The sequence below is a fragment of the Cryptotermes secundus genome, unplaced genomic scaffold, assembly GCF_002891405.2.
Source record: "Cryptotermes secundus unplaced genomic scaffold, Csec_1.0 scaffold463, whole genome shotgun sequence".
Taxonomy (NCBI): Eukaryota; Metazoa; Arthropoda; class Insecta; order Blattodea; family Kalotermitidae; genus Cryptotermes; species Cryptotermes secundus.
Window position 1 is genome coordinate 533,649 of NW_019735561.1, and position 19,247 is coordinate 552,895.

General features: G+C 38.6%; 1 protein-coding gene across 1 annotated transcript; it reads right to left on the minus strand.

Moving 5' to 3' along the window:
* Positions 1–8,220: 8,220 nt before the first annotated feature.
* Positions 8,221–13,393, minus strand: LOC111869554. Its single transcript, XM_023861175.2, has 3 exons — positions 13,089–13,393; positions 11,344–11,406; positions 8,221–8,737 (listed from the first exon to the last, which is right to left on the minus strand). Exons 1-3 carry the CDS (start codon positions 13,224–13,226, stop codon positions 8,621–8,623), a joined length of 318 nt encoding a protein of 105 aa, XP_023716943.1. The 5' UTR covers positions 13,227–13,393; the 3' UTR covers positions 8,221–8,620.
* Positions 13,394–19,247: the final 5,854 nt, after the last annotated feature.

The following is a 19,247-nucleotide window of genomic DNA, read 5'->3' on the forward strand; positions in this document are numbered from 1 at the left end:
ACTCTCTGTACAGCAGAGGGCTCTGACGCCGATGAAGTATGGTTAATGGCACAAAGAATGTATACATACACTTCATAATAAATGTTGATCTTCGCTTTCGCGAAAAGTTTACAAAATGCGCACCTTAGTTCCGCCCATGTCTGTCGCTCCTTCTTTGCGAATATAACCGTAGAAAAACAACGAAATTTAATGATATTTTATGTTGGACAATTTTACCAAATATTTAGAATTCTGAATAACTCGGAAACTTTACATGTAAACCTATGTTTGTTTCAGTACGCGTTTCGAAAGAAACTCGTTAAACGTTTATCGGAGTGAAAAAGAAAACGGATTTTTTTATCCATAGGCATTAAGAAAGTGGGCGAGCCAAAGTTCTAATGCAATGACCATATTTTTTCAGTCTTGTTAACATGAGGTTCGAAACTAATGAATTTGTTCCAGTGGAATACGTAAATACATTTTAATTATTTTTTTAATTTCAAATGAATTACTTCAAGACTGTTTGCATACATTTAAATGAAGATACGTTTCATATATGTCTGCGAACTGCGTAAGAAATCATGGCACAAAACAAAACAGGTCAAAACAGGTGGGCACCACTTTTTATTATGGGGAATAAGCAGGGCTGTAAAATATTGTATTTGAGGTTTCTTTTGGATACAAGACGACATTCCATTCCAAACTAGATTTCTCCACACATTCAGGTCTCTGTGGAGGACAATTTTTTCCTTGCAGTATCAAAATCTCTTAGATACTCTAGACCAGTGTTTCTCAACTGCCAGGCTGCAATCCGGTAATGGGCCCTTGTCTTATACATAAAATAATTTATAGGGCAGCAGTCTGACAAAGGCTGAGAACCACTGCTCTAGACAAGTGTCCACTGAGGATCAGGCTTTCTGTTATAAGAAGCCAACAAATAAAATACTGACAAAGATAAATGGACTGGCTAGCAGAAGCAGCAGCCAAGATGTGGAAGGCTGTACTCAAGGAACTGGGTGCTTGGCTGGAGCTAGGGTTTTGGTCCAAGTAAGTGATGAGGCCACTGCTATGTCAGCAAATGACAGAGATAGGCTCGAGTTCTGACATTGCCAGTATTCTGAAATAAGAAAAATATTCCCAAGCACTGGAGCTCCCAGCTGTGCTCTGCGACTACAGAATAGATCTTCTTCCATCAGAGCTCAGTTTTGTGCCTTCTGCTACTATGGGAACCACCAAATCCCTTACATGCTGTGGTGTTGTGTCTAACAATGGGAAGGCTGAAAGAGGTCTCTTGATGGGATTGAGTAATACAGTCACCATGAAGAACTGGAAAGCCCAGCAGAAAAAGCACAATGGGGAGAGTTCCCCTCTCAGGCAGCTGGAGTCTCAGCTGTTGCTTGACCATGGGTCTATCTGGTACCAGCTGGGGGCTTTGTTGTCCTTGGCATATACAACACAGAACAGCAGCAGGGTCCCTGCCATCAGTACTCCAGAGATTACTGTTTATTGTTGTTTTGCAGGACACTGTAATGAAAGGATACTTCCAAATTAAAATTCCTACAGCATAAACCCCATGAAACATGCTGTATTAAAGCATTGTATATGAACAATTTCTTTTCAAAACCATATTTCATGGCACTGCAAACTGTGTTTGCACATAACTCAAGGATAATTGTCCATGTTAAACATCAGCACTATTGAGATAAGACAGCAAGCAGCAGGTAACTAAGTGATGGTTTGGTGGCCAACAGTAGACAGGCATAGGCAAACATTTCTACCCCACCAGTCTAAGGATAAACTGAATCCAATTTATTAAATTGTATTCCCCAGAGTACAATAACACCACACAACATAACCAAGTGTTGTAAATACATTTTATTAAATTATAAATAGTATGTGCTAAACTTTACTGACAGCTATATGTCTGACCATTATCAGCTTATTTAGGGCCTTAAGACTCTTCAGCACACAGAATAAACACTTTCAAGAAAAAAATTGATACATATGAAAATAACTGTATAAGATCAAAAACTATGCAGCACACATAAAGGCTGACTGTTTTACACAAGCAAATTAATTCTTTTTCTAGTTTGTTCTTAAGTTTCTAGCTCAATAAATGAATTACATATTTATATTATCACACACTAGAGGTTTCAGGACTGAAACTGAAATCTGCTCTGAGGAAACTCCCACATGACAAAGGTTAACATGATGGCAACACTTGTCAAACTATTCTCACTTATGTGAGTTGTATAACAGACACAAGAAACCAAAACTGGTTTAAATGTGTATGTATAAACATGTACACTGCACAACACTCAAAAAAAGTTCTCTGTATTATGCATTATTTGTAAATGGAAATCTAACTTCACAGCTGTCCCAATGACAATTATGAGAACAGTAATTTTCATTGTTCAGAAGTAATAAGATACTCTTTCAAAGGCATTTGGGCAGAAAATTGATTTTTAATTCAGGAAATAAAAACTGGCATAAATTCTGCTGTTTGACCAACATCCACACAGCCCTGATCTTGTTACAAGCAACTACCATGTTTACCTACCTGAAAAATTAGTTGACACCGCAGCACATCAACAAAAACACGAAGTTGATGAAAGGTGTCAAACTGTGGCTGAGCTCACAGGCAGCAGACTTCTTGGACACTGGTATAAAAGTAAAGTAAAGGTATCCCTGTAACAGGCCATGGAGGCCCATAGGGTTGTGAGATGAGGTTACCACATTTTTTCTAGACAATTGGCTCATAGATGGTGGTAAGATTGTCAGCCTTACACGCCGATCACCCTTTATCCCGTAGAATATTCCAAGAATATTCCTGGTACTCATTTCTGTCAGAGGCTGAGTCAACCCCAGGGCCATAGTGTGGCTGGAAAGATTAGGTAAATTGACAAAAATCCACCTCATCAGGATTCGATCCCACATCCTTCCAGCTTGTAGCATAGTGCCTCAACCAACTACGCTACCGCATGCCCCCTGGACATCAGCATTCAAAAACTTATTCCCCAATATGACAAGTGCCTCAATTCCAGCAGTGACTATGTTGAGAAGTAGCTTAAGTATTATGTATATTTTGTACATAACATTTTTCTTCTAATTGCTTAATTTGTTAACAGCTCACCAGAGGTTACTTTCCAAATATATCTCTTTTGGGATGTGATGCCCTATAGTCTGGTAGAAGTGTACTGATGTTCCCCTAAGGCAATGGTAGTAAACTTTTACCACACTCAAGAGTGCCACAGCCCAGACAATAGTGTTCTTCATAATCACTCCCATCAGAACCTCAAATATCACATTAAGAGATCCTATTTGGAGAACTTGATGTTCTGAATTCAGTCAATTATGAAACAGTTTATCCATTTGTCATATTGAATCAGTATTTGGGGACAAAGTGCTCAAAAGTATACTAGAAGAATATTTACACTGCCAAGAAAAAAGAGTGTCACATAATCATACATGGCAAGCTTAACCTTTTAAAGCCTAATGGTTACTATATGCACGACCTGGTTTAACATACTAGAATTCTGCATTCTGCCCACACAGTGTGTTTGTTTCATATGGTTCTCACAATAAGCATCCGATATTTCCCAAAACAGCATTAACTGGTTGGTCCTTGTATCGGAGACACAATGTGTTTCCTGTGAGGTACGAACTGAACTTTTATATTTAGTTTGGAAAAAAATCGGTCTTTAAAGGGTTAAAGCAAACTACAGTTTCAATTGATAAAGTTTTGTTTTGCTAAATTTACTAACCCTGTACACACAGGAAGGAATGTTATTGTAAAAGAAAATGGTACAGCTAAAACAAGTACATATCAGTTACATAATTAAAAATTAGAACTAGCTTTGTGGGATTTGAGGTTCTCACGACAGTGACTAGGAAAAGTATGATCATCTGGGCCACTGTTTCTCAAACTTTTTTGAAGTGGGGACCACTTTTATAAGTCAGAACAGTTCTGCGGACCACTTTACTCTTGTTCCCTTCAAAAGCAAATTTATCATTTTTAAGCATATGTTAATACCAGTATACTTATATTCATAATGTATATGTATTAACAGTCTTCAAGTGCATACAATCTCCTATTAATAATGTTATATTTTAGCGTCCTGTTGCACTGACTCATGTCGATGATTTATGCTAACCGTCTTACAGTGCATACACTTTTTCACCTTACTCTTCTCTTTTGCACTACATGTTTCAGCACTAATGTGCCATCTTCAGGTGCGTTTTCTCTATGCACGTCTAACTACTGCATTGCATGCCCTGATGTCTTCATATCAAAATGACTAAAATATATATTTGTCATATATAATAATAGATTTTAAACATTAAAACTTTTAAGGATTCGTCTTCCTTACGTCATATCTCAACACGCAAATCACGCCAATCCTCCTCTGTGGGAGCACTCTTCCTACATTCATGTGTGTATTGTGCTCTTTGTTGCGTCTTGCTCCTGTGACTGCGTGCGTTATCATTCAATAACATGATCAATAACATACACGAATTTAAAATATGACACATGAGACAGTAGGTTTTAACAAGTTTTAAATACATAAACTTTATTATTATATAAGGACGTATACAAATTTAATATTATTTGTAAATGGACATATAAAGGCAAGCAGTGAAATGGTTGATGGATTGATACACCTGAAGATGGCAGCATACTGCCGAAACATGTAGTGTAGAAGTGTTAAATGGGATTGTATGCACTTGAAGACTGTTAATACATACACATTATAAATATGAATCAGTGCAACAGGACACTAAAATACAACATAGTTAACAGTATACTTATATTTTAAAATAGAATTAATTAATTACAATTCATTTGATTAAATTAATTTTGTAATAGTATGAATTAATTAAGTAAATAGAAGAAAATTCATATTATTTTTTTAATAATTCAAGGTTATTAGAATTTGGGTAATCTTATTAACTTATTAACTAAAAAAATAAATAAATGTTGGTACTCACATTAATGAGATGGGTGAGCCTGCTGATTCTTGCACAGTTGTTCTATATTTAGATGTAGCTGGTAAGCTTAAGTCGGAGCTCGTCACATACATCGAGTCGATTTCGGTACTTTGTTTTTATTTGAGTTAGTGATGAAAACCCTTTCTCACACAGATACGTAGAAGCAAACTGAATTATAATCTTTAAAGGACCATTGTACAGTTCACTATATTCTCTTTTCACTGGTGATGAGGTCTAGAAATTAACCATACCTTCTGCTTGGAGTTTCATTTGAAGTCCGGTGTCATTTGAGAGTTCAATTAACTGTTCTCTTTCATTCAACGAAAGTTTGTTATTTTCAATATTGCAATGGAAAGGATCACGAACCCATGAAAATTCGTCATATTTACTTGCAAAAAAAGTTTCAAATTGTGATCTCAGAGTTTCGAGATGCGAACATATGTCATTGCATATTTCTTTTTCTATAACGAGATCATTTTCAACTAAAAAAGACTCTAGGGTTGGAAATGGTGAAAAATTCCTATGTTTTACACAACTGACCCATAAACCAAGTTTCCTCTCAGACCCTTTTAGTTTATCATGGGCATTGAGAACAGTCAAAGAATTACCTCGTAGAGAGAGATTTAGTTCGTTTAGTTTTGAGAATACATCTGAAAGATATGCCAAAGTACTTAGCCCAGTCATCAGCAAGAAATGACGTAAAATATCCGTTAATTTCTTTTACAAGTAACAGGACTTCCTGTCTTAATTCAAAGAGCCTTGTGAGTACCTTAACCTCTTGAAAGCCAGCGAACTTCAGAATGAAGAAGCTGTTTGCACTCGCTACCCAAGTCTTCACCAAGTAATGAAAATATTCTGCTATTCAGAGGTCTTACCTTAATAAAGTTGATTATCTTAATGCTGTCTTCTAACAGGGTTTTCAATTTAGATGACACACCTTTGGCCGCCAAGGCTACCATGTGAATAAAACAATGGGTCCAGGTAACATCAGGAGCCACATCCCTGACTTTAGCTACAATGCCACTAGGCCTACCAGTGAGCGCACAAGCCCCATTCAAACAAAAACCTACAAACTTTTCCCAATCAAATTCATACTCTTGCATGTACTCATTAAGAACTTTAAAAATGGGTTCTCCAATTGCACGAGTTGGCAAAGTCTTTGAAAATAACATGTCTTCATGAATGGCTTTGTTAAACTCGTACCTGATATAACAAGTCAACAGTGTATCATTCGAAACGTCTGTTGTCTCGTCTATCTGAAGTGAATAAAATAGACTTTCTTTTATTCTACTGATAAGTTCAGATTCTACGTTATTAGCCATGTCATTGATTCGGCGTGTAACTGTATCGTTTGAGAGTGGTACTAAATCAATGTCCTTAGATAATTTTTCACTAAACACTGTTTTAACTATATCTTTTGCAACTGGAAGTATTAAAGAGAATGAGGTGAGCTGCTCTTTGCGATATGAAGACTTATAATACAGGAAGTTTCTAAGGCCTTCTTAGTTGCTGAACCTATGTTAGAAACAACGTTCATTTCTTTATTCATTTTTTCAACACATCATTGAAAAAATTCAACAGGTTTGCTTTTTACGAGTACACTTGCGTGTTTTGTCTCTAAGTGCTGTTTCAATTTCGTGAGTTTCATGCACTCATTTGAAAGCACTCATAACATACAAGGCACCGAGGTTTTGGTTCACTCTCATTGCCACACCAAGTAAAACAAAGTTCCAAATAACTCTTGTCATATTTACGAAAGTATTTTTTCTTTGAACAGCTACCACTAGATATTTCTTTAATGGCACTACAATCACTGATATTAATATCTTCACACACATCTTCTGAACTATCAGCACTGCCTAAATGAAGTGTATCATCACATTCCTTTCTTTTCAAAGATCTGGATTGAAGCCAGTTTTCCATTATGTATAATGGCACTATTTAACACACAGAACTACTAGCATGTACCACATAAGAAGGATTTCATACTACTAACTGCTAACAGACAAGCAACGAATCAACAGTGCACAGAATTTGTTATAAATTACTTGTGATTGGCTACAAAAAACAGAATTAGAAAAGTACTGTAATTTGAATTTCTGGATAAGATTCGCCTGGATTTTAAAACAGGCGGAGTCTAAAATTTCTCACTCCTAACCAAGAGGCCCATCAGGGGAACCTTGGACCTCGTACTTCGACACTTCGAGGAAGATATTCTGAGGCTCTTTCTCCATGCCCTCACTGTCTCTTTCTTCAGCACTGGCAGTCAGTTCTATAAACAGATAAATGGCGTGGCGATGGCTTTACTACCCTAATCAACAGTCACCACCTTCTACATGAAGGAGTTTGAAAAGACAGCTCTTGACCAGGCAACACACAAGCCCATCTACTAGTTCTAGTACATGAACAACACCTTTGTTGACAGCACTGACAGATGAAGCTGAAGGACATCCCTTACCACATGCACAGTGCCTGTTGGAATATCTACTTCACTATGCAGATGGACATTCCTGGAATCAATACTTACAGGAGACCTTATCACTCCTTGGGTCATAATGTTTACCACAAACTTATCCAAAACACCCTCCACCTAAATTTGGATCCCCCCACCACTTTTCCAAAAAGCACACCATACTTTTGTACCAGTTCAAAATTATTACATTCATTTCTTGAGTTATTTATTTATAATTCAGTTTCTTTTTGTAACTTAACATATATTTTATATACATCTTTTAATCAATTTGTCATTTAACATAATCATTTTAAATTACTGTAATTTTTATGACACATCCATTATCAACTGTATACTGATCCATTTGGTAAATGAATAAATGAAATTCAACACATCGTTTAAATCTAGAAGATATAATACAAAAATTCATAGCAATACGATTTCATTCACACAATATGAGATTCTAATATTGCACAGATGTCTACTGTTAGGAACTGTTTTGGCAATTTACGGTTCATGGGACTTACATCACAAGTGGTAGTGCACACAACAAACACCAAAATTATGATGAGGTCATTGGATTTTTTTAGTTGACCTAATCCTTCCAACCGCACTAGGCCCTGGGGTTTACTCAAACTCTAACAGAAATAAGTATCAGGAATTAATTAAATAATTTTCCTGGTGAGTAAAGCGCAGCCGTCGCGTAAGGCCGACAACCTTACCGCCATCTTTGAGCCGATTGTCTAGATAATGTGGGACCCTCTACATCTCACAACCCTATGGGCCTTCATGGCCTGGTACAGGGATAGCTTTGCTTTACATTACTTTACTTTTTACTGTCCACAATCTCAGGTACATTTAACATACTTTATGGAAGTGTGCTCAAATACCCTTTCTTCAGGTGAATGACTGTAATTATACTGACAGATAACGATCAATTAAGATCAGTCTCATAACCCTATGAATACTAAACTCGTATATTAATCACCAGACCACTGCAGTAGGTAGTTGTACAGTTACAAGCCTTTATAAATTCTTATGCTACTTTCGCATTTCACTGATTCTGTATACTAACTATGTAAACAATTCATTGCATATTCACCATCTGTTATTACCTATCAACATCCTTCTCCATTAGCATTCAACACAGCCTACAGACTCAAGCTAATTATGCAATTACAAAGTATGTCATATAAAATGTTAACGCTGCATGGCACGAACTTGTTCTTTTACTTCTTCCATCAACACTGCACTCTTCAATAGTGATTCTTGTTGAAATCCCAGATGAGCTGATATTAGCTGCAGTTTCTTTAGGTTCTGTAGTGGAAAACAATAGTTGATTAGAATAACTCACTATAACGGTAGGTCTGTTGATAAAAGGTAAAAGTCATCCCCAAGCTTAAGCAAAATGCCATGAATATGTATGGAAAGCAAAAGCAAGGCCCCAAAGATTCTTAATCTCAGCACTAGATTGAAATGGTTAACTTCACACTTCAGACACTTGTCCCTATGGAAAAGAGCCCTCATTAACTACTACCACAGCTGAAACACTTTCAGATGCATAGAATGCATTTAGAGGATACAGGTCATGTCAAGATTGCATCTCTGCAATATTTTGATTTACAAACAAAACAAAAAACGGACTCTGTGTCTTTAGTCCACAAACGAACTATATCGACCGAGCGACCACTGCTTGTCAGCCAAGTTAGTGCCAACTTCAACAGATAGAGTGTTACATGGTCTGTGCAATGGATCCCCATGGCCGTTAATCTNAGACTCAGTGTCTTTAGTCCACAAACGAACTATATCGACCGAGCGACCGCTGCTTGTCAGCCAAGTTAGTGCCAACTTCAGCTGATAGAGAGTGTTACATGGTCTGTGCAATGGATCCCCATGGCCGTTAATCTCGGTTTTCTAGACCAGAGCCGCTGTTTTACCACTCATGTAGCTCTTCAGTTATCCTCGCAAGGCTGAGTGGACCCCATTCCAGACCCACTACTTCTCAGAAAATCTGCTATCGCCGGGAATCGAACCCGGGACCTCTGGATCTGTAGCCAGGAACTTTTGACCACTAGACCACAGAGGCAGTCAATATTTTGATTTCCTCAAAAAAAAGAATCAATATAACAAATGCACATGCAAGCATACACATCCATGAACATGGGATTCTCCAATTTGGTTCAAATCATTACCTGCAATTTCACACTCCTCTGGAACTGCAAATAATTGTCACAAGTACAATGTTCCCACATCGTAATATTCATAAGTGTACTTGGACATCTCCTGATGGGAATACACAATCAAATTGACCATATTTTGATAGATAGGAGAGGGCATTCAAGTATACTTGATGTCCGATCATTCAGGGCAGCAGATTGTGATACTAACCACTATCTGGTGGTGGCAAAGGTTAGGGAAAGACTGGCAGCGAGTAAGCAAACGACACACAGACTTCATATGGACAGGTTCGATCTCAAGAAATTAAACAATGTAGAGGGTAAGGAGTAATATCATGTTGAAATCTCAAACAGGTTCACAGCTTTGAAAAACTCAGGCACTGAGGTGAATGTTAATAAACCTTAGGAAAATATTAGAATACCAAAATTTCAGAGTTTAGGTTATTATGAACTGAAGAAGCATAAGCCATGGTTCGATGATGGATGCTCAAAATAATTACACCAAAGGAAACTAGCTTGTTGATTCTGTTTGCAGTCAAAATCTCCATGGCCCAACCTGATAGGCAAAGCATTGGACTCTACCACCTGAGTGATTAGCTATTGGCAGGAAGCTCCAACATGATCACATTATATATTGTCACATGTCTGCTGAGAGCTTGAATCATGAAGCCAGCAGAGATGGCCACTGTGAGGCAATAGCTCTGTAAACACATTTCAGTGGTTTCCAGGTCATGTCCACATGGCTGCACCTTCACACAACAGAGGAACATGTAACATCCACATCTGCAATGACATCACGCTGACCCTCCACAAAGCTCTCATTAGATCCGTAATGACTTATGCTAGTCCCACCTGGGAATTCGCGGCATATACCCATCTAATGAAACTGCAGCACCTACAAAACAAGGTTCTCCGCACCATTGGCAATTTTCCAAGGTACACATTGGTTCGCGATTTACACATGGCTTTCAAAATTCCATACGTGTATGATTATATAACAAAATTATGCAGACAACAAGCAGAAGTCATACAAAATCATGATAACAAAAATATTTGCAATATTGGACAAGGCGAAGCCCGACATAGAAAGTATAAGAGGCTTAAACTTGGCGGCGGTCAAACATATGACCGTTCAAGTGACTAGACTGCCGTTGTAGCAGAAGCTACTAGAAACAGGACATAATCTGCTGTACTGAGCCTGTACTGACAGAGGCCCTGAATATATTTAATACATTTGTTATCATGTTTAACATGTAAAATGTAAATATCCTTTACATTATGACAATTGAGACAAAAGACAGACCCATCCTCTTGTTAGAGGGTGCCCCACAATAACATGACCTAAACTGCCAAACAGTAACAGATATCTATATGGTCATGAGCCCCAGATTGAGCCTGACACCAAGATCGACTGACTAACTGTCAGTCGCAATGTGACTTTGACTGTGAATAGTTGTAAGACAGTCACTGGCCAGTATTGACTTGAACACACAAGCTGAGGACACTATGTGTTGGAAGCCATTACCGGAAAACCAATGAAGAGACAGAAGACTGAGAAGATTTAATGTGTGCTGTAGCAAACTGTAGTGTGTGTGAATTAGTGTAAATGTTACAATTACTTGTAGTTATGATCTTTAAGGAGTTCAATAAATCTGATCACCAATCCAAATCCTGTCTATAGTCATTGGATGACATGACAATATACAAACAACACCTATAAAATTGTATAATATGCAGAAGACTTACAGACTCTGTATTTTCAATAGCATGTTCTTGCAAAGCAAAGTTCCTTGCTGCATGCATCAACACCTGCAACAAAATTATACAAGCAAATGATAAATACTATGCAGCTAACTGTGGTAAATTTAAATAGAAGCCATCATCCATGTCACATCTATATATGTTCATCAGTATATGTGCTTTTCAGTCAAGAAGTTTTGTACCAAATCTTTCCAAACTGGACATACTTACACATGCTTATTCACTTGGAGGTGACCCTGAATTAACAATTATAAATTACACAATAATTTACCAATAGAAACGATACATGACAACACTGCATACTTTGTAATGCTGACCTACCTGTTCAGTTTACATCATTTCTGCAATTGCTGTATTCCCTCCTGCCAAGCTGGCAACATTCGAAAACATGGAATGTCATATCACCCTTTGCCTCCAGGTGGAGGGAAACCACATTCAGCATTTTCTGTAACCTAATCATCTTCATGTTTACCAAAGCATATACTTGCCAAGTTTCATTTTCATCAGTAAATGATTTATAATTATTAATTCCGGTCCTCCTCTGATCAAAACATCCTATAAATACCACTCATAAAAACATTCAGAAAACCAGTAAACCTAAAAATGTATATGAATCCACACATCTGTATCTACAAATATATATTTCACCATCTCCATTCAGTACTATAAATGAGAACATGGAACAAACTTCTGAATGATGCTACAAGAACAGAAGCACAAAGAGAATTGGTGTGTATTACAGTCATTTGCATGTGCAGTGATAGCCATACAAGATAAACCATAACAGAAACATTCCACAGTAATGCAACTGACAGTCTCTCTCTTTCCGTCTGATTGTAGTGTAAAGCAAGTTCAGCTACCACATGCATGTTTTTTTAAAGGCCTTCTTTATACAATGGTTTCACTACTAAGATTTTAAGATAATCTTCAAAAATACTTGTATGTATTCAGTGATCACCAATGTAATTCAATGGAGTACTGACTAATGATGAGACTTTCAAGATTTTACTTCTTATTTCATCATAATCTATCGAGTGTTTTGATATGAGGGAACACATTACAATTTTACCTCTGTCTCCATTGTTAGAATAATGTCCAATGTTGATTTGATTTTACTGACTTTTCTAAAAGTATACTATATTACTGTTTCTTAATGTCTTTTATAACTATATTTGCAAGGGTGCTTCCAGCACCAATGAATCTAACCTTACGACTTATTAGGCCACATTTTTCAATTTTTTCTACATTTGACAGTATGTAGCTACAGAAAGTCAGCCCTTAAATGGGGCTATAAATATTCTATAATGCTAATGGCCGCGCCATAACTCAAGTGGTTAGTCGATGGCTTCACACCGCAGCGGCCCGGCTTCGATCCCGGGTCTAGTTAAATGGGATTTGTGGTGGACAAATTGGCTTTGAGGCGGGTTTTCTCCAAGTACTTCGGTTTCCCCTGCCAATCTTCATTCCACCAAATTCTCCATAATCATAATAACCGGGGTAGGCTACAATAGGCCAATCAGTGGCAGCCATGCCTAGTGGACACAGATGAACTCCCCCCCCCCCCCTAGGCGAATTAAAAAAAAAAATAATAATTTTATTCTATAATGCTAAACAGACTGTATCCCAGAACTTGCCTACTGAAACGACAGGACACCCTAAAACGTTCAGATGAGATATAACACGTTCAGTGTTATTTCCAGAATTAAATTTGTAAATTACTGTAGACCCACCTCATTTGACCTAGCACCACGCTGTATTTGCCTTGCTACTGACGCAATGTTATTGACATTCACTTGTACTCGATCGGCAAGCCGTAATTTTGAATCTACAAACAGACTTCTAGCACTAGTACTCGAAGCAGAAGCCATAATGCACAGATTTACGGATCAAATCTTAAAAGCATAACATTATCGAGAATAAGAAGTCACCTTCTCCCTTTAAACTTCATCTACACGAACTACAGCACTCTACAGATCTATACAGTCATTCACGGTCATCCACGTATCCACGGTAATTACGGTAATCGACCTTAACACAACTGGGGGGGGGGAGATTGCAAGTGAGAAGTGAGATAGGAGAGTAGAAATGTGCGCAGTCGTCACATGAGCATTCAAATGTAGTCTGGAACCAAACGGAACCAATCACAGTGCCCTCTGAGCAACCTATCGAATTGCATTAGTCTGATCCAATCCCAGAGACTAAGACTAAGTACAACGTCCAGCTCGTCCAGCTAGTATGGGTTTATATTCCGTGACGGACTTGCTACCCATGGTTATTAGACTCCCCTGGTCCACCTGGTCAAAACGCGAGAACCCACGGGGAACCAGATATCATGATCAGGGACTAAATAGCTTTCCCCTCAAAATGGCCGTAGTGAACTTATTTATATTTAGTGAATCGACGACTTAGGTTAAAATAGATTCTGGAATTAATAATACTGTCAATAAATCACGAATTCAAACGCACTATTAATTTTTGTAATGGGTGGAGACCATCATCCAGGTCCGAGGCATCTTGCAAATTTTCGTAACAAGGTTATTTTTTACGGTGAGGAGTTGTTAGCCTCACGCCCAACCCCCTAGATGGAGGACCACCCCATGCCGGCTGTCCGCGACTGCTTACTCAATATATTCGCAGCGACTCCACGTCAGCTGTTGGTCTATGCTGATGATGTGAATCTACTGGGTGATAATATTGATCACACAGAGACACACACACACACACAAACTTTAATTGATCCTAGTAGGAAGGTTGGTCTAGAAGTAAACACAAAAAAAAACTAAGTATATGTTACTATCTCGTTACCAATATGCACGGCAAAATCATGACATGATGAAAATACTCGTAGGTAACACATGTTTTCAAAATGTGACACAGTTCAGATATTTGGGAACGACTCTAACAAATAAGAGCCTGCTTCATGAGGTTCGTGAGGAAATTAAGAAGAGATTGAACTAGGGTAATTCTTGCTACCATTCAGTTTAAAAAATTTTGTCATCTCGTCTGCTGTCTAGAAACAAAAATTAGAATAAATGAAGCAAAAATTTTGCCTGTGGTTCTGTATGAGTGGGGAAACTTGGTCTCTGACTTTAAGGGAGGAAGGCCGAGCCATAGCTCAAGCGGTTAGTCGCTGGCTTCCCACCGCGACGGCCCGGATTCGACCCAGGGTCTGGTCAAGTGGGATTTGTGGTGGACAAGGTGGCGCTGGAGCGGGTTTTCTCCGAGTACTTCAGTTTCCTCTGCCAATCTTCATTCCACCTAAATTCTCCATCATCATAATCACCCGGGGCAGGCTACAATAGACCAATCAGTGGCCGCCGTGCCGAATGGACCCAGTTGGATTCCACCCCCCACTAAGCGAATTTAAAAGAAAAAATTATTTTCTTTTTAATTAAGGGATGAACATAGAACAGGGTGCTAAGTATAATATTCGGACCGAAAAGATATGAAGTGACAGGAGGTTGGAGAAAACTGCATAATGGGGAGCTTCATAACTTGTACTCTTCTCCACTTATAATTAGAATGGTCAAGTAAAGGAGGATGAAAGGAGAAGAAGAAGATGCGGTGGTTACAGGGAAATATCTTATGGTTTATTTCTCCCATTCACCCTTTCGATAAACATTTTTTTTCCCCCTTGGCACTACAGTCCCAGTGGGCCTAGGCCTACCTCCATGAACTTCTCCGTTCACTTCGGATTTTCTTGATCTTACACATTCGGTAGGACTCCTTGGGCGGGTGATCAGCTTTTCGCAAGGCCTCTACCTGTACACAAACACAGAAAAAGGCACACACACAATCTAAACATCCATGCCCTGAGTGGGATTCGAACCCACGATCCCGGTTTCCAAGCGAGCGAAGACAGTACATGCCTTAGACCGCTCGGCTACCGTGACCGGCCACATTTTGGTTTTGCCTGATATAAACAATTAAGTCATTTCATATCTTCACTTTCTTAGTTTGGGGAGAACACCCAGATATGTTACGAAACGTGTCCTGTATTCGTACCCATATGTACGGTAGCCACGGCTGTTACAAACGACTGCATGGATCGCGGTAGCCCTTTTTACGCATTTCGAATCCTTAATTCCTGTATCTCTTTGATTACTCAATGGCCTGGTTAAGAATTATGGGAATATACCTCCATGCACCTTCATGGCTTGATGCTTAATGAATGAAGCCGACGAATAAATGCACCTTTCACGTAAATTTTAAATTCTTAATTTTCTTCTTGTTCGTCTAAAATTGTGGCTCTCCTATATTTTCATATTAAGAAGTTAAGCAACCATATCCCCGGTGAAAGAGTACTTCTTGTTACTTCTGGAGTAGAAGTCGGATTAAACGGAAATGCAATCGAGACTGGAGAAAACTGGCAGAGCCAGAAGTGAAGCAGTTTGTGTCCGTTTTCGCGGTACAAATATAGCAGAATGTGGCAATTTCGACAGCCACCCTGTTGATGTGGGGGCATAATCTCAGTCATCTCAGTGGTTGTTTGCGAGGGTTTCAACTATTGTCCGTACTGTAGGGAATGTAAACAAGAATGCCGTTCTTTACATTCCCTACAGTACGGACAATGCTTTGTGAGATGAGGCACTGACTATATTATAATATACTTTACTACATCTACATTACGAGCCTCATACACAATTATATATGCATAAGTATGAATATTCCAACTTGTCCGTGGGGACGAAACAAAAAACAAATCACAAACCAACGACTGACACGTTGATGTAAAAACACCAAAAGAATTTTATTTTTATTTTATGTTATACTTCTGTTTTATATAACTTGATTTTTGTATTTTTTGTCTCAAGTGTTTTTATATATTTTAATAGTATTGTATCCAATCTTATTGGTGCTGCGGTTCAGTGGTGGGTATATGTGTGTGTAAATCATGTGTTTGCCCGATGATGGCTATCAATAGCCGAAATGTGTAGCAAGGCCGAAAATGTTCTGATCTTGATATTAGTTGTGTTGTGACGGATATAATAAAGAGGTTGCACACTAACTCACTTACTTACTTACTTACTTACCAATGGAGCTGAGCCCTTCTGGAGCAGCCGCCAATTCTGCAGCTACTCAAGTACGTCCCAGCATTTTATGGAAACCGAAGGTTCAGTACCATGTACACAAGAGCCCTCCATTGGTCCCTATCCTGAGCCAGATCGATCCAGTCCATACGATCCCATACTATCTCTCTAAGGTCTATATTAATATTGTCTACCCACCTGCGTCTTGGTGTTCCTAGTGGTCACTTTCCTTCTGGCTTTCCCACCGGTATCCTATAGGGATTCCTCTTCTCCCCATTCGTGCTACATTCCCTGCCCATGTCATCCTTCTTGACTTAATTATTCTAATTATGCTTGGCGACGAATACAAGTTATGAAACACCTCATTATGTAGTTTTCTCCAACCTCCCGTCACTTCATCTCTCTCTGCTTCAAATATTCTCCTAAACACCCTGTTCTCAAACACCCTCAGTTTATGTTCCTCCCTTAATGTCAGGGACCAAGTTTCACACCCATACATAACCAGAGGAAAAATTATCGTTCTATGTTTTCTAATTTTTATGTTTATAGGCAGCAGATGAGAAGCCAAATGATTCTGGACTGAATGGTAGCAAGCATTACCCGAGTTCAATCTTTTCTTAATTTCCTCCTGAATCAGGTTTCGATTTATTATCGTCGTTCCCAAATATGTAAACTGTGCCATATTTTCCAAACCTCTGTTACCTATATTTATGTCATGATTTTGCCCTGCATTTTGGTGACGAGAAAGCAACATGTACTTAGTTTTCTTTCTCTTTACATCTAGATCAACCTCCTTACGAGCATCAAATAAAGTTTGTGTGTTTTTCTTTATGGTATCTATATTATCACCTAGCAGATTCACATCATCGGCATAGACCAACAGCTGATGTGTCTCATTTAATTTCAGTCCCACCTGGTTTTCCTGGACTTTCTTAATGGTATATTCTAAAGCAAAGTTAAAGAGCATTGGTGATAAAGCATCTCCTTGTTTTAGACCATTCTGGATAGGAAATTTATCAGACGAATGTTTACCTACACTGACTCTACTATACGTGTACATTTCCTTTAAACCCATTTTAATCATCCTAAATAGTTTCATGGTATCCCAAACTCTATCAGTCTATTGTACAATATTTCCCTCTAACTGAATCATAGGTTTTCTCGAAGTCTATGAATAGCTGATGTACCGTCTCATCGTACTCCCATTTTTTCTCCAATATCTGACGAATGCAAAATATCTGATCTGTAGTTGATCTGTCCGACGCAACCCCGGTCGCAGCTCTGCATACCGTGCCACCATCGCCCGTAGCACGACCTAGAGTCTGCGGACGCCACGTACGTTTTCCTGCTCGCTTTAAGGGTAGGAAGACACACACAGAGACATCGGTCGTACGGAAAAATACCGTACGATTTTTTGCCATACTACCTCCTTTTCACACTAGAGCTATCAAATACATTTCTTTGCTCTCCGACTGTCGTACGGTAGATGTCGCATGTCGTGACGTATATATTCTACTACTTGATGCGACATGAACCGTACGGACGTCGTGCAACCGATGTCGCTGTGTGTGTTCCTAGCCTTACAGCTGACAAATCATTCCGCGCGGGGGGGGGTCATGAGCCCCAGCCGGAGCTCGACATCAAGCTCATCAAGACGGACAGTCAGACTGACTGACCGTCAGTCGCAATGTGACTTTGACTGTAGTTTGCAGTTTCAGTTCAGAGTTGCTTTTCAATACAGCGTTCAAGGTGTTACAGAGTTCACTATTATTATTATTCTTCAATTCTTCAAACTCAATTTCGTCTGTGTATACTGTGCAACTGTAATAAATATTATAGAACAGTTCAACAAGTGGTTGTCTCATCATATAATAACACCCCACAGTTGTATCGGTACGTTATCATCTACGGTTCTCCTGTATCGGGAAATTTATATCTTCACTTCAGCGTGTTAGGTTCCAGAGGGAAGATGTATTTGTAATGTTACTGACCCTGTAGCAGGATTTTGAATGGGTGGAGAAGACCGAAAGAAGTGAGGAGCACAATTGATTTTCAAACTTTTTCCCATTTCATAACAATGGTGAAAATGAGCGAAGGCACGAAGAAGAGGCTCTCCTTAGTTGTTAATGTTTCCAAATGCCTATTCCGCTGGGGCTTCATCCCAACAATTCTATATTTAGGTTTGTATGGCCAGACTTACTGCCTACATTTTGCATGAAATGGAAAATGGTGTGTAATACTAATCATCACGGAATACTTAATCTCTTCATGCTGTGTTTCAGGCTATAAGAAAGGAGCAGATGCAGGAATGCCATCCCTAACAATTATGAAGTAAGTTATATTAATTCAGGTGTCATATTTTGTAATGACGATATAAATAATGTTAGGTTAAGTACGTACGTAGGATATGTTTGAGATTATAATACCGCTTATTAGTGCAGTACTTGTTTGTGGGATATAAGAGAAACATTACTGCATCTTGTAGGTAAATGGTTGATTAGCTGCTTGATGGGTTTGCTTTTGATTCAGCTTCAATAGTAGTTCATGACTGTCAACTCACTGAAACGTGGACCAAGCATCGTTTTGCTTCTACCACAACCAGTAGGTAGCTGTAGGCTTTGAATAAGAATTAGTGTTTACATTGTAAAATTGGCAGCAGATCAGCAGATACTGACTTTCTTGTGTGTAATTTGTTTCACTTTTGTACAAAATTGTAAGTGCCAGTAAGTTCTAGTGTGTGATTACATATAGGCTAGTTTGAATGTGTGGTCACAGTGTTTCTGCAATATATAACTCATTAACATGCATGTCACCTAGGAGACTCCCATACAAAACCTAAAGTGAAAACATGTTTTAACT